This window comes from Diorhabda sublineata, chromosome 6, assembly GCF_026230105.1.
Source record: "Diorhabda sublineata isolate icDioSubl1.1 chromosome 6, icDioSubl1.1, whole genome shotgun sequence".
In the NCBI taxonomy this organism is placed as follows: Eukaryota; Metazoa; Arthropoda; class Insecta; order Coleoptera; family Chrysomelidae; genus Diorhabda; species Diorhabda sublineata.
This window is the reverse complement of record NC_079479.1, coordinates 20,836,217-20,853,660: the sequence shown is the minus strand read 5'-3', so window position 1 is coordinate 20,853,660 and position 17,444 is coordinate 20,836,217. Positions and strand designations below refer to the sequence as shown.

The following is a 17,444-nucleotide window of genomic DNA, read 5'->3' as shown; positions in this document are numbered from 1 at the left end:
CATATTTTTTAAAAAGAATAAATTCATAAAATGAGGTATCTACGCTTATGGTAGACGAAACAAAATTGTCAGAAAGGATTTTTATACTCTGTAATTGATATTGGAAAAGTACGTTTGAGTTTAGACGATGTGGATAATGGGCGCTTTATTATTGTGTTTCCGCGAGATGGAAAAAATCAAATTTCAAGAAGTTTTACCAGTACAAATGAGGGATGTACATTCGAGCTCTGTGCACTTTACTCTAAAATTGCAGATTTACGGCCAAAAATATGAACAGCAGAAGATTATTTGTTGTAGGTCGTAGGTGTTACGTCCAACATGTTGGATGTCGTACCATCAGCGCTGTCCCGAACCTTATTGCAAAATATCTGAAATTGAAAAATTCCGAAGAATATATCGGACATAGGCTAAGGCGTTATTCGGAAACTATATTGATGGAAAAAGGCGCTCTGAAAAGACAGGGAGGGTGGCGTTCTTTCAACGTAGCATAAGGATACATAGAAGAATCCATATACAGAAAAATAGGAGTAACACAAAAATTGTTTAAACCTAATCACTTTCAAAGTACAAGCACTGCGACATTCCATCAGCAAAAACAAAACATATGCGAATTTTCTGCTCCAACATCTTCAGCTCTAAAGAATGAAATACCGAAGGGCCTAAAATTCTTCAATAATACAAATTGTACAATAAATGTTACTATTAATACCAACGATTCCTTGATATACTAGTTATGTACTTGTTAGAAAAATATTAAATTTAATAAATAATAAATAAAATTAAAAATATTTTTCGTGCGCTATTCTGAAGATTCCACCTTCACGTCTTTATGAAATCAGGGTGTTTTAAGATAAGTATAATAATATAATAATATTTTCTGACGGAAATATTTATAAATTAGGATTAGTGCGCTCATCGGTTTTTTGCTAGAATCAAAATTTTTATATATATTTATATTTAGCAAAATATATATTAACCAGGTTAATTGTCCAAATTTGGCCGCTAGTATTTTTAATTTATTATCAATTTAATTTTCGAAGCTTTTTAGAAAATCAATGTAAATGGTCATTAATTGTGTTTGGAATATATATTTCTTCTCGATTTTGTCTTTCGCAATTTTAATAGTCGGTAATCGCTGTCTTCGTCTGACAAATGATATTACGCGCTAACTCTCTTTCACTCTAGCTTAAATATTTTTCATCACAACCAGCAACCCTTATTTGCGGCCGGATTTAATTAGGCAACCATATATGATAATAAAGATAATTTTAGCTATAATTTGATATATAATGAATAAATGTACGTTATAAACGTATAAATATATCGAAATCATACCTGTTTACACTTGGCTGTGAAGAGCTGAGGCCAGGTGCACAACGGCAACCGTGATCTTTTAGAATATATACATAAATTGCCTTGATGTAGACTAGATTTTATTTAAAAAACGAGTGAATTAAATTTTTTCCAAAAAATAAATTAAAAATACTAGCGGCCAAATTTTGATAGACAAACTGGTAACTATATATTCTGAGTTTTAGCAAAAAAACCGATGAGCGCACTAATCCTGCAGCCGGTTCTTAGACTAAAAGGTCTTGATTAATACCCGATTTTTCATTAATCAACTGAAACTTTTAATAGGCCCGATAGTCTTCCATGTCTCATTTATAAATGTTATAATTTTAACTGTTTACATATGGTCAAAATAACGTAATGAGTCATACTACCTAACGAGGGTTTTTGTTTACGTTGTACAATATTTATTATCAAAGTACTAATAATTAGCAATCACAATCACAAAGTTCCTTAGTTATTTTACAAGATAACAGAAAATTTTAATTATTAATTACTTTTTTATCAAACATTAAATCCTGTAATTTTACGGGAAACCTCTTATCAAATTTCCTTTTATAAAAAGATTACACGAAAAGAAACTTTTACTTTCAAATATAAAATCGATAATTATTGTGTTTTATCTAAAAATTAATATTATCGTTTGTTAACATTTTTAGCTGATATTTTAGTCAAAATAAAATTTCTTATACAAGGTGCGTCTTTAGTGGGAAAACAATATTTTTCAAAAAATTTTTTCTCATAACCACATAAATATCAATTATGGTTACCATTATGGTAAAAATATTTCCAGCCATACAGATTGTCCCAAAAGTAGTAAGCCACTCAAGCATACGATTTTTTAATCTTAAACTCCCATATATAGGAATGACTACACAATATTCGGAGCACAGAATAAATGGTCACAAATAAACCAAAAATGCATCGACTGCTCTACATAAACATGGAAAAATGTAGATATCTACTAATATGTTTTTATCTATTCTACAAATACTTTAATCATTATATATTAATTATTCTTTTGAAAATGCTCCCAAGGAAGAAGTGAAACGTTAAGTTATACATATAAATGTGATATTTCATTGAAGTTTTATTATTTTAAACAAACAACCTACGAACCCAAGAAATTAGAGAGACAAAAAAAAATAAATTCATATATATATATATATATATATATATATATATATATATATATATATATATATATACAGTATGGTGCAAATGAAAGGAATAAATTCATTATTTCGTAAGCCGGCGACTTTAAGAAAACCTGTCGATTTTTATTTTTAAACAGGCTATTCGTAAGGATACCTTTTTATTTTTGACGTCATCTATATGAGCGTGATGACGTCATTGCTAAAATTTTTAAATGGAAATGTGGGTGTTGTAATACATTATTTGAAAGGTCTTTTAAATACCTATTTAGCCATATCAATATGTACAGTAATTGATTTTTGTATTTGTTTAAAAAATTAATAAAATCTTATTAAGTACAATAAATATTTAATATGTATTACTCATTAAATATAAAGAAACCTAATTTAAGTGCTCAAATTGTTTACGTGCCGCGAACTCTTCTCGAACCTTCTCTATAACTCTAAAGTTATTTGTGCAATCTCAATACGTTTCCTTTCTTTGAGTTCATTTATATTTTGTGGTCTATTTTGGTAAGAACACTTTACTTTTCAAGTATCCCCTTAAAAAGAAATCAATTGAGCTCGAAAATGTCAATGCAGCGATTGTTTTCACGAGATTTTTCCCTTCCTTCATGTACACTGTTAGATAACGAAAAGTTAACTGACCTTACTTTATACTGACTCCCTTAATATTTTTTACTTTCGATTTTCTAGTGGACCGCTCTAGACGCATAGAGTATAAGATGAGCACAGAGAGCATGAGGGAATATGTCGGGGTCGAGTAAATCCCAAAAATCTACTTGAAATCCTCTACTTTAATTCCATTGATTAAGTATAAGTAAAATTTGACAAACATTTTATAATACTATGAAAAATTATATATTCACTTACCCATTCCGAAGTAAATACAGTCTGATGGTCAGAATGGTTGAATTCTTTTTTACCCACAGTCAGTACCAACTTGCTATCTTCAGTCATGAACTGCAGTTTGGTATATTCATTGTTTTTATTATTTTGTACTCGTATTGTCCTAAGACCATCAGTCAATTTCTGAAATAAAAGACTATTTATTATTTTTGTTTCTCGGATTTTTTTCGGTTAAAATATAATTCGCTTGAATAAAAAAAAAGTTTATTGAAAGCAATGAAAATAAACAATTTTGTTCTGCTATGATTTTCGTTGAAACAAAAAAAAATTAAGGCCCTCAGTAGCGAGTATTTTCTCCTCTGGCAGTGAACAGTTTACAATCGAAGAAGCGTACTTTGTATCAGATTTTGGATCGTGTTTTGCGGTCCATCCGATTCATGCACCAGTATAACGCAGAGCTCTCTAGAATTTCTAGGGGTCCGCACATATCTCCATAAATGTCTCCTCATATCATCTCAAATGTGTTTAATGGGTGCATTACCATGCATAAAAGTTGCGTCGTCTCCAAGAATAACAATGAATGCTACAACATGGTCTTCTGGAACCTCCTTGAGGTACCAGTCCGCAGTCAACATCCCGTTTTCAATAAAAACTATCTTAGTGTAAGTGTCAAAGATATACCATCCCATCCTACCATAACTGATCATCCACCTAATGGAAGTAGCTAGGCAAAATACACTTGAGAATACCTTTCGCATTGTCGTCACCACGTCTATTTGAGCCCGTAGAAACAGAATCGCGCTACATCAGAATCCAATCCACTTTTGTCCGAGCAAGGTGGCAATACGATGTTCACGGTAAAGCGGCTGTCCAGGAGCTCTAGTTCGAGAAGCATGAAGACGAGAAAGCGGTTATATCTAGCTGTTGTATTCTTGGCTCTTCGCGAACCAGGTCTTTGCATGAGCAAACCAGTCTCTTTGTACCGCCATACTCGTTGCACAATCAAGACTTACACCACCGTTTCGCACTAACCGCGGCCATCTTCTAAAACCTCTACACACAAAATTTGCAATAGTAAGATATGTTGAGAAGAAATGATAGAAACAAAAGATATGTTGTTAATGGTTCTTAGGAATTTAGGTGAGGGGCTCCAAGACTAAAGAGTCTTATTACTGTTAGTATACCTCAAACTCCGGATTCGCCGGTTGTGGATTCAAATCCCGTTCAACCCAAATTTTTTTTTAAAAAAATTATAACTCCAAATTTTCTCTTTACATCAAACCAAATTTTACAACTGTCTGCCGTTTGTTGGAGATTAACAATACTAATGACTAGAGCTTAAGAAAAACTTTATTTTTACAATAAATCGAACTAAATGAAACTAAAAAGTGAAAAATAGATATAGTTTAAATAAAACAAAAAAAACACGCTTCCAAAAAACATCGATTTAAAAAGTTGAATCGTGAAATTTATGACAATTTAATTCGATTTATTAAGTGAAACTACAATGGTAGAAATAAAGCAAAAACATGAAAATAATTCCGTACAGAGTTATTTTATGATAAATATAAAATGGAGTTACAGACTTTAGTTATATTATAACTATATTGTTATCTATATATGTTCTTTAGAATCATCATCTCTTGATTATGGCTAACGTTTGGGGCGCCTACATATCCCTTTATTGGAGTAGATTACTCCTCTTGTTCTTTTGTTATTGTTTTTTGTTGGTCCAGCTTTGTTTGTTAGCTTTCTCCATTCTTTTCTGCTTTTGCACCGGGTAGGGTAGGAAAAACTTTTGGCTGGTAGTGTATACATAAATAAATTCGTCTTTATGTATTATACATACCTACCCGCAAAGCGTTAAAATCCGGTCCGCGATCAGCAAACAAAAGTTAAGTACAGTTTTCTTTTTATCAGAAATTACATTCTCATAAATTGGCAGTAAAGGCAGTACACGTTGGACATAAAACCCGTAAGTCCCACTGTCATCGAACGCACTACCCATTTGAGGCAACTATTTTTGAACACCAGCAAATTGGAATTTTATAAGTCCTTATCTAGGTCATAATACCCAAATATAGTTTCCCACGGCCAGAAAATAATGGCTATGTTTGGTACAAGCTATTTGTGCGTACAAACGTTTTCCATAATTTAAAATTGTCTTCTCAATAGGCTTTCGGATGACCTCCTTTTTTCATTGTTAAAAATTTCAGCATCACAAATGGAACCGGCTTATGATAAAGTCATGGAGAAACAAAAACAGTTCCACATGTCACATGTTCCCACAAAGACCAGCGCCCCTCAACCTTCTACTTCGCAGCATGTTATTTTTTTAATATTGCACAATAAATTAGTATTTCAGAAAAATTATGACAATATTTTTATTTTAGTAAATAATGTAATGCCTCAACTTGGCCCGCCATATATTTCGTTAGCAAAAATTGGCACGCGAAGAAAAAAGTTTCCCCATCCCTAATCTATAAGATAATATTCAATATAGGTAGATATGCTTTACGTACAGAAGCAACTTCTCTCGAGAAAAGAAAATTTCAAGGTTTTAAATAGGCGTTGACGTTTGTTTATATTATAAGGTATTTTTGATGTTATTTTCTGGAATACCCTATGATATATGTAACGCGTTTTTTGGCTCGAATAGTTAAATTAGTTGTTCTTAAGGAGTCTATGATAATCGGTAAGAAAAACGTGGAAACCAGATGATTTCATCAGGAATATTACCCCTTCCGCCACTAGAGAGTAGCAATTATAATGAAATTGGTAATTTAGTGTAGAAACGTTATTGAAATGGGAAACACTGAAGAATTATTTGAAATAAGTCAAGAAGATAATCACAGACTTGATGAGAGTGCTAAGTCAGTCTATGTTCAGAAACTGAAACGTGTGTTTCACTGTTATAATAGATTATGGGCCCAGACTCGCGAAGTTCGAAGTGAAACGAAAAGAGTTGGGTTGAAAACGTAAGAATGGCTCAGAATCACCTACTTAATATAACTAAGTTAAAGGGACGTGAGAACTATGGTGATTGGGCGTTTACTGTACTGTGCAAAACTTTCTGATTTTGGAAAGTTTATTCAAAGCAAAGGCAAAAGTGTTTCTGACAATTGACTTATCCTTGTATATTCTCATTAAAGATATTGTTACACCAGTGGAGATGTGGAGCAAAAAAGTCACTTTTCGATGATAAAAGGTTTTCTAGAAAAATTAGGTTGTTGCGTAGTTATTTCGACGCGATTGGACAATTATGATTCGATGGATAATTACGTATTTCGAATTGTAAAAAATTAGTCAAAAATTAAGTGGCACAGCGGTTTAAAATCGATTACGAGTGGGTCGGAGCGTTGTTGTTAATAGGATTTCCAGAAAAGGTTGCGCCAATGATTATGGCGATTGAACATTCCAGTAGCTATAACAAAAGACTATGGAGACAACTATGGACCTGCAAATCGAGCCTAGTGATAGCAGTAGAGCATTTGCTGGTAAGTCAAACTAGTGTAAAAAATAAAAAAAATTGATTGAAGAGAACTTAAATGTTACAATTGTAAGTAACCAGGACATTTTCAGAACAAGTGTACATATGTGAAAAACAAAGCAAAAACGTCGAATGCGTTTAGTGCGGTATTTCTGAAAGGTATATTTAAGAAGTTGGACTGGTATATGGATTCTGGTGTAAGTCATTAGACTGCTCAGCAGGAATGGATTGAAAACAGAGCAAGAAATTATGGTTGCTGATCAGAAAAAGCTTCCGGGAATGTGAGATAATATTGTTGTTCAAGATGTCAAGTACGTACCTGCATTAACATCGAACTTAGTATCAGTTATCCAATTGATAAAAAATGACAATGTTGTTAAGTTCGAAGTAGATTGTTACATAATTTATAATAAGAAAAATGAATTAGTTGCAACCGTGAACGTAATTGAATGTATGTAAAAATTAAATATTTGATGACCTTGAAAAATATTTATTTACAAACATGCAGACTGCAATGGCGAAATATGGCATAGAAGGTTTGGAAGCATTAAAATTGACTATTTAAAAAAATGGAGCATGGCTTGTGGAAAGGGATTAGCTATCTAGGTGCAGTACATGTTACTCATTCAAACTGTAAAGTTTGTTGTAAAGGTAAATAGCCCGGTTCATTTTTAAAACTAGTAATTCGCTCACTAAAGCATTATTGGAAATTATCCAGTGACGTGTGTGGTCCAATGGAAAATATGTATCCTCGTGGCGTTGAGTATTTTATTACTTTTGAAGATGGTTTCAGCAAAATTTTATTAAAACAAAACAGGAGGTTTTTGATTGTTCTAAAATATTTAAGAATCTGGTCAAAAATCAGACAAATAGTAAAATAAAAATGCTCAGATTGGGAATGAAATTATTCATCATACGAGTAACCCATATATCCCGGAGCAGAATAGAATGTCAAACAGGTTGAATCAAACCATTTTGGTAAAAGTAAGGTGCTTATCGTTTGATGCTGATTATGCAAATCTTTTTGGGCAGAGACAGTAAATACGGCTGTATACCTAAGCAATAGGTCATTAGCGGCTGGTTTACAAAAAACTGGAAAAAATATAAATAATCACATATGAGTTATAGTAAACAAAAACATACGATATCAGTGACTTGAGAACATCAGTTTCAGTGGGAGGACATGATAAGGAAACTGATAAGATCTGGAAAGTCAACTAGCTCAGATGAAGTTCTTGAAATTTCTTAGAATGATAACAGTCAAGAAGCCTCTGTTCCTAAAATCAAGAACCATTGTCCAAACTCCTGTCTGCACGATGATCCTTTGACAGTTGAAGCTGCTTGTCGGCACCAGTTAAAGAGCTGTGGGAAGTTCCCATGGAAAAAGAGCTACACTCATTCCATGAAAACGATGCCTGGAAAAACAACTATGCAGTGTAAGTGAATGTGATGGAAAAGTGCGATATAGGGATAGGCTAGTTGCTAAGGGTTTTACGCAAAAAGCTGGTGTTGACTTTAATGAAACTTTTTCCCTTGTGGTACATTGAGACTTCTTATGCCATTATCAGTAAAACTAGGTCTAGTCATAACTCATTTAGATGTTAAAATTGCATTTTTAAATGGTTTCTTAAATGGATAGAGGGAAATATTTTCATGAAATTTCTGATAAAGAAATTATAAAAGTTATTCCTAGTTATCCAACAATAATTGCATTTACTGCGCAAGTGACATTACAAGATGCAATTATCGCGTTTGAGCTTTTTTGCAATGGGCTGAAGAAAATGGACTTTTTAAGAAAACTGAAGGGCAAAGTTTTAATCTCGCGTTCCAGCAATGTTATACAGAAAACAAACTGATTCATATTTTTTCAAGCTTCCAAGTTAAATTATTGTTTTTTTACACCCGAAGAAGCGGTTGATGCTTTCTACTCACATGTTTTGGAGTTACCTCAATCGGAATGGAGAAAATGTTTTGACAATTGTTCAAATGCATGCAAAAGTGTATTGATCTTAATGGTGAATATTTTGAAAACCAATAAAGCCATATCCAATTATAAATATTCGTTTTTATTTGTTTATCTTAAAATTAAGTAGCAAATCATGTATTTTGGATAAACACCTTTTATGTTTTCCCCCGTACACCAACCGATCAGTTGTTGCTGGTTTATGTCAAATTCAAATTATTGGTCTATGATATACGTAACGTAGTTGTTCTATTATATAGAAATATCTATTTATATCTATTTTCCTTTATTTCAGTAAAAGAACTAGTTTCATTTTCACCAATATTTAAGCAAAAATCAATAGTTTTTCAGATCTCAACTAATCAAAATGTTGCAGATCATGAGGGTAGATAAGCCTAATACAGTACTGACGAGATGATGGTCGCTAATTTTTTAAACAAAATCCTGACTTTTGAGAAATGTGCAACCTGTTCTGTAAATACCTTCTATCACGTCAATTAATCATTATTGTCATCATAAAAATTTAAAGAAAAATATTGAGGTAAAAGAGTATGGATTAAATTATAAAATATGTTCATCGACTAAGTTTCATGTTACATAAGACTTCTTCTGAATAATCTAAATCTAAGCAACGACACGCTAAATTACAGATTTTGTATTTGAAAAAAAATTTATTTCACCTGAAAATATAATAAAAAAACTGTTAAAATATTTTATTTACCTTAACAACACCATCCGTATCAGTCCTAAAATTGAAGTCCCCAAAAATAAAGTAGGGAGCATTTTCATATTGGTCATTATGAAACTTTTGTAATGTATGTTGTAACGCCCTTCGCCTATTTTTAGAGTAAACCGATGGAGATGATTCCATGGCTATAAAGTTCGAGGCATCATGAAATAAATGGATATTTATCATGTCAACAATTGTGCCGTTCAAAGACCATCTTGTCCGCATAAATCCTTTTCTTGACCACTTACACTGGGAACAAAGTATTTAGTATTATTATTATTATTATTATAAAAAAGTGACTTAATATGTGAGGATAATGTCAAGGAGGTACTTGTAGTCGGGGCCGCGTCGCCTATGTGTGCGTTGCCGACGTAGTTTTAGGCATGTGTGGGTTTCCCCGGCAAAATAGTGTCGATAGTAGTCTTTTAAATGTTATAAATAATTAGTTGGCCATCTTCTGTAATTATTGCGCCTATTTGTTTTAAATATAAGTGTAAAAAATTTGAAAATTGTTGAAACAATCATAGAAAATGGACAACTAATTACCTATAACATTTAAAATGACTACATTCGACATTATCTTGCTGGGGTAACACAGACGTTGTAGGCAACAAGAGTGTGATAACTACCAATAATATTTCAACACTATAATATGGGCGTCGGAGACTTTTCTTCGATGAGATATAAAATTAAAAAAATCGTTGGCGTATAGCGACATCATAATCACCCTTCTTCACTTACACTATTTCGAAGAGATGGAGGATGTTTGTTGTCTATTTCATATTTATAGAAAAAAAGACCAAGTGAAAAAAGGTATTTATTTTTCTGTTAATAACCTGAAAAATATTATTTTTCAAGTAAATATGCTCGTTAAAAAAGAAGGAATTTCCAATAAAAAATTATCAACTCCTGAAACTCTATGCCCATTATTTATAATTTTAATTTTACATTGAAAATAAGGCTGCGTGCGGCTGTTACTATAGAGTTCATCAGATAAATTGATTTTTTCATAATATGAAATATTTCCAAAATTTAAAAAAATTCTAGTATTTTCTTAACACTTGAAAGAATGGAGCCCCGTTGGAAAAAAGTTTTATCCCCAATTTTCAAAAAGTTATTCGATTGTTAACTACCTAAATTTTTCTAATCTCTAGAAGAACTAGAAAGTGGCGACACTTAGCTTCATATGAGAAAAGTTCTCAGATTAATCATTTTAAGAAATGGATTGAGCTGAATCCTTACGAAAAAATCTACTGTCGATATCGTGCAACAAGTTTCAATTATTATCTTGCTGTTTTTTTTTTCAGGATAATTCAATGATTATACGATGGTAGTTAATTAAATTTTGGGGTAGACAAAAAAATCAAATATTCATAATTGGACATGGCTTTATTGTATTTCAGTTTCATTAAGATATCACTTTTGCATGCATTTAAACAAATTGTCAAAGCATTTTCTTTTCGATTGATTTCTTTTTTATGTGCGGGGAAACAAGAACTGTAAGGCGAATGACTTATAAATTCGATGTTTTGACTGTTCAAACGTTTTTGTTTGAACTGATGTGCAAAAGCTCGCATAGTCGCGGTGAAAATGATTCTGTGATTGGTTTCCCTGATTTTATCGAACACTTCTGGGAAAAAAATGCTGGTGTACCATTCAGAATTGACCGTTCTACGTCGATCTAATGGAGCGGTAGCGATATAGCCAGATAGTCCAAAAAAACAGGCGACCATTTGCTTCTCCGAGTGAACAATTTTTGTTGGATTTAGCTAGTCTCTAAAGATCCATACAATCGGTTGTTGTTTCATTTCGGGTTAATATGCATAGATCCATGATTCGTCGCCTATCATGATCTTATACATGTCTTTCGTAATATCGCGATTGAATTTTTTCAGCATTTCTTTGCACCAACAGACAGGAGCTGGTGCTTAATCACAAAGAAAAAACGAAAATCGTCGCACGAAAATATTCGCAATGCTATTCCATTTTTTGACCAAGACGAATTTTTCAAGTAGCAAGTAAACAGCTCAAAATAGCACACGTATGACAACTTGTTCAGAGTATGTTCACCATTAAAAATGTCAAACTTTATGATGGCAATGTCAAATTTGATATATTCACATCAGTGTTGCCATATTTCAAAACTTAAGTAGCAACCTTCTACTAAACCTTCTAAAAAATGGGATTAAAAAAAACATTAGTACATTAACTCGAAATTCGTGTTTCAGATTAGATGGTCAATAGATGTATGAGGTAATTGCATAATAATTTACCCGAGATTTATTATACTCCATACGAAACAACAAATAGATTTCTTTTCGACCAAAAATAAAAATATGATGCACAATGTCAAGTGGTTGAAAAAACTAGGTTTTCGTTAAGATTCTTAACACTGAAGAAACTGCTGATAAATTGCAAATAGATATGTTCGACAGTATTAGACCCCTAAGGCGACGAAAGACCTCTAAATCAATCTATTATGAACATTTTTATGAGACTCATGAAATTCACTTGAAAACTGCATTCAAAGTTAATTTCTATTTTTGTGTTTTGAATCAAGCTTTAACGTCGATAAATATAACGTTCAATTTATTGTTTAACCATGAAAGCGTATTTAATTTTTTATTTAAACTGAGTTAGGTTCCAAATAAAAGCCAGTTCATTATTAATTGAAATCGTTCAATATAATTGCGAAGTTGATAACAATTCCAGTTACAGTAGCAATTGCAGAAAGATCTTTCTCAAAATTAAAATTAATAAAACATTATTTACGTTCAACGATTAATTAGCGAGGATTATCTAATTTGGCTGTAATATAACAATCTAACCAAAAAATTTTCAGATAGAACAACTAGAAGAATGGGTATTACAGAATTTCTGGAATAAGAGGGTTGCTACTCAAATTTTGAAATATTCGCGTTGGATACCGCATAATTGGACTATCGTTCAAAAATAGCTCGTGTCGATTAGTACAAAGAGATCCAACAAAATTCAATCGCGGTGCTATAAAAGACGTTTATAAGATCGTGACATACAACGAATAATGGACCTCTTTCAAGACGAGCCAAATCGAAGAGAAGTTGTTAGCGCACGAAGCAATTCGAGCAAATGGTCACTTGGTTTTTAGGTACAACTGCACATGTCCCCACCGTTCCATTGAAGCGACGTAGAACGGTCAACGCTGAATGGTACACCAGTATTTGTTTGCCATAAATGTTCGAAAAAAATCAGAGAAACCTATCGCAGAATCATTCTCTTTCACGACAATACAAGCTCCCCCACATCGGTTCAAACGAAAACGTTTGAAATTTGAACAGTCAAAACATCGAATTGACGAAGTCATCCGCCGTCATCATTGTTTGGGACCCAACGATTTCTTTTGATTCCCGCAGATCAAAAATAAATTGCGAGGTCAACGTTTTTTTACATCTGATGAAGCGGTTGATGTGTTCAAATCACATGTTTTGAAAGTATTTCAATCGGAATAGGCAAAATCCTTCGATAATCAGTTCAAACGCATGCAAAAGTGTATTGATATTAATAGAAAATATTTTGAAAAAGAATAAAGCCATTATAGCCAATTATAGATATTTGTTTTTGTTTGTCTATCTTCAAACTTAAGTAGCAACTCTCGTATTGTACAATACTGTACAGGAAAGAGATTTTAACAATATTTTTAAATATTAGATATCATTCATTTTCTTAGTGAGCTTACTACAATCCCCTATTCACTGCCCTTGTAGCAATAAATAGATCACTTTATCGCAGATGTTAATGACGCTGATATTACAGATCATCAAGATTGTGGCAAAATATATTTTGGGGCAATAAAACACTAGAATTTATTCTTTTTAATTTTTATTCCGATCTTTCGAATATCTGTATCCATCAATTACTAATACTAATTAATCGGAAATTTTGGTACCTTGATTTTGTTATGAAATATCAAATTTATATGATTCAAAAAACAACTTTCAAAATCACAATGGCGATAAATATTCTGTTTGTTATATTTTGCTGATTTTACTATCATTTTTTTGAGATACGTATAATACAATTGATGAGTGACTTTTTAGATTGACCAAAGCATTTTTTGTTACAATTTAAACCAAGTGTGGAATCAACACTTCAAGAAATATCTAACGTTTCTGATCAGCAGCAACATGAAACATGGAAGAAATTGTTCGAATTTTGCTACTTGAAAAGTAAATTTCATGTTTATTTTTCAAATTATTTTGGCAATGAAAAGTTAACATTTACGCATCAGTAGAGATACAGAAAAGTTTTTTCGATAATTGTACAAAAAATACATTCTTTTTCATACATTTAGAGATATGTATGAGGAACGCTTATGCGCTAAGATAGAAAGCTAAATTTATAAACATTCATCAGTCAATTAAGGCAATATAGGCTTATGGCAAGGCTGAGAGCCCCGCCACTTGAAGCAAGGTGAAAATCCGGTTAATTAAGGCAAGTTTCAAAATTCTTGGCAACTTAAGGCAAGGTAAACAGTCCCCGCAACTTTAGGTAATTAAGACAAGATTAAATAGTCCCGGCAACTTAAGGTAATGTGTCCGGTCAATTGAAGCATGAATAAATAGTCCCAGTAACTTAAGGCAAGCTGTTGGAGTCCATTCAATTAAGGCAAGAATAAATAGTCCCGGTCACTTACGGCAAGGTTGAAGAGATCCGGCCACTTGAGACAAGATCCCGACAATTGAGGCTGGATTAAACAACTTATGGCAATGTGTAGGAGTCCAGTCAATTAAGGCAAGACTAAATATTCCCAGCAATTTAAGGCAAGGTAAAAAGTCCCGGGAACTTAAAGGAAGCTATAGAAGGCCCGGCAACTTAATGCAATGTCTAGGAGTCCAGTCAATTAAGGCAAAATTCAATAATCCCGACCACTTAAGGCAAGGCTAACCTTCCTCAAGCATTCGTGTGTTTTCTATAAAGATTTTGGATTGTTTATGGATTAGACGGGTCGATTTAATGACGAGCATACATGTATAGTAACAACTTCATTTTCTTCCATCTTCGATATCTATCTCTTCATCTCCAGCTTCTGATGCATAAGCTATCCACAGCTGATGTTTAGTCCTCCTTGAACATCTTCAAAGTTCAGCTAATTTTCCATGTAGAATTCAACAATGTTATCAAATATAGGAGGTTCCATTTGAAAAATCGTATATTTGATTTGTTCAACTACTTTTGGGATATCCTGTATGGCTGGAAATAATTTTAGATTGTAGCCGTAACTGACGTTCAAATGGTCACGAGAAAATTTTTTTGAAAAATATCACTTTTTTCCCACTAGAGCCCGTATAAATACAGGTGATTCGCACCGTATACCAAATTCACAAGATTTTTTGTGTTCATATATATGGTTTTGTTTTAAATATAACGGTATATATAAGAGGAGGCGTCAATATTGGCTAATATAGTTTTCATTGGAATATTTTTTGTAAAACCCAAAACGTTGAATATTATATAAGAAAAAAGTCATTAATTGTAAAAGATACGAAAAATGAATACTATTCATAAGCAAAAAATATGAAATAGGTCTAAAACTATGAAACAAATTATTGATTGTTTTCCTTGATATTAATTTTAATAATAAGAACAGTATAATAACTTACTTCGGGAAAAAAATTTTGTGGAAATTTCGCTTTTTCTTTAGTAACAACAGCCTCGATGTTACCTGAATGTATTTCTTGGCCTTGGACGGGCGTAAATACACAATTTTTGAAGTCCCATATTGAAATATTGTTCAAAGATTGATGTACAAAATATAAATTCCCTAACGCCTAAAACAAAATATCATTGATAAAAAATATTCATTTCGAGTAAAAAATTTGATATTTTATATTTGTTGTCAGATAACAAAATGGCACCTTTTTTCAAATTCCTCTTTTCCCCGGAATATTTAATTTTAGAATATTCTATTATATAATAAAGTTACATTTCCTTTATATCAAAATTACAATTATTAAATATGCATTGCATGAATGACACGTTCCTTGAACTATTCGGAACTGCAGTCGAATTTGATTGTGTTGCCATCACAGCTACCGTTGATGTACTTAGTCGGATACCCGGTGTTTTTTCAGCACTTTATCAGCTATTTCTGTCTTGTTTGTTACTGATTCGTCAACATATCCTTCAGTGACCGCCATATTTCTTTAGTGTTATCAAGTCTCCCCTAGATTCAACTAAAAGTGGAGCAGATGATTTTCGAAATGAATGACCTATACATTAGCATTTTTAAGTTGAAGAAAATTAACCTGAACAACAACCTTGACCATTAAATAAACTTCATCGGGAGTATTTTTGTGCTTGTAACCGTTCCCATCTTGTTTCAGAAATGTAATTATAGTTTATTTCCAAAAGGTATAGAGTAATAAAACCTCATTAGGTATGCAAAGGGACCACAGAGTGACTCAACGAATATTTCAGCCACTTTCATTGTTTGGAATTGATTTCCCTTTACCTGAAGGCACCTTAATACCCGTTGACAGGCCTTCCATGAAAGCTTGGCGAGCACTGGTTATATTTTTGTCTTGCTACATTTTTGGTACTGTATAACCTTCATTAATCCACGTCTCATCGTTTTCCATGAAAAGTGCTTTACGGTTATGCTTTTCCCAGGCAAAATCCATATTTCTCAAAGTGGTCCATAAAAGTTTTTTAGTTATCGACGGAATACTGTCATCTTGGCTCCATTAAAATCTTATGTATGGTGGGTATTTCTTTTTTAAAATAAAAATAGTGAACTTTTCTTCGAATTACACTTTTGGTTTCTTTTACTGGTCTGCCTGGACTTTTCTTGGGAGGTTCCACTTGGCCTGCTATCTTTCTCCTCCGCAATAATTTAAAAACGGTGGACTTTTCAACTCCAGTCATTTGGGAACATCGGTCGACAGTTTCTTATACAGTAATTTTCGGGTAATCGTATTTTATGCAATCGTGTACATTTTTCATTCACTGATAGTGGAGAATTATCGGAACATCTTTTCGTTGGTGTAAATGTCGCCATGTTATTACTAATCTTATAATACTGTGAACACTATTTACTTTAAACGGTACCTGTTAAACGCAAAACGTAACTGTATAATATACTACCTAAATGATCTCTACACAATATTTCGATATTGACACTTAGGCCAGAAAACATACTTTTCCTAATTCTCTTACGCAATTACTTCAAATTTTAATATTACAAACAATACTATTTCAAGACCTACTCCTATGGCCGACACCGACACTCTGGATTACCTATAAGTTCACTTGCTCTCCTCTGTATTGAGTCGAGCATCCTCTTGTAGAGCTTGTATAGAAGCTGTTGCAGAGTATATAGTTCTTGGTCTTAAAGACAAGTTTTTGTTAAGCTGCCTTAGTCTTAGCCACGTGACTATGCCAGAACATATTGCTCCCAATCTCAATACTTTACAAGTTAATTTGCGATGATGGTGATATTTTTTGTCCAAATAGGACCAAATCCTGCACTGGTAGCCTTCTTTTTGGAAACAGCAGCCTCGGACTTTACTACAATAAAATCCATCAGATTGTTTCTACCCCATTCCAGAAGATTTTCAAGATTGGTATTGATAGTGGTTAGTGATGGAGCGACTGATTCGAACGACGATACCGTTGATGCAGCTATTGATCGCAAATTTGCAGTTTTGTCCAGTAGATCGTTGATGTACAGAAGAAAGAGAGTTGGTAATAAGATTCCCGAGGAACACAAGCGTTGGCCTAAAATATATCTAGCAAATATAGGCAAGACGAAAGTTTTAGATCTTACACTTCTGTGCAAAAATCATTCAACAACTTTGTTCTTAGGACTCACTATTCGTGAGTTATTACTCGTTTAATAGTTAGTAAACTCATAATAATACGCACTTACAC

General features: G+C 32.8%; 1 protein-coding gene across 7 annotated transcripts in view; it reads right to left on the bottom strand.

The window, feature by feature from the left end:
* Positions 1-17,444, bottom strand: part of LOC130445909 (inositol polyphosphate-5-phosphatase A) — a 49,530-nt gene that overhangs the window by 14,726 nt on the left and 17,360 nt on the right. For 6 of the 7 annotated variants that reach the window (XM_056781807.1, XM_056781800.1, XM_056781801.1 and 3 more), the window contains exons 3-5: positions 15,176-15,343; positions 9,528-9,785; positions 3,378-3,536 (exon numbers count right to left, since the gene is read on the bottom strand). In XM_056781807.1, coding sequence (XP_056637785.1) covers positions 3,378-3,536; positions 9,528-9,785; positions 15,176-15,343 — 585 coding nt within the window. The remainder of the gene's footprint in view (positions 1-3,377; positions 3,537-9,527; positions 9,786-15,175; positions 15,344-17,444) is intronic. The other variant, XM_056781803.1, reaches the window with a different exon arrangement.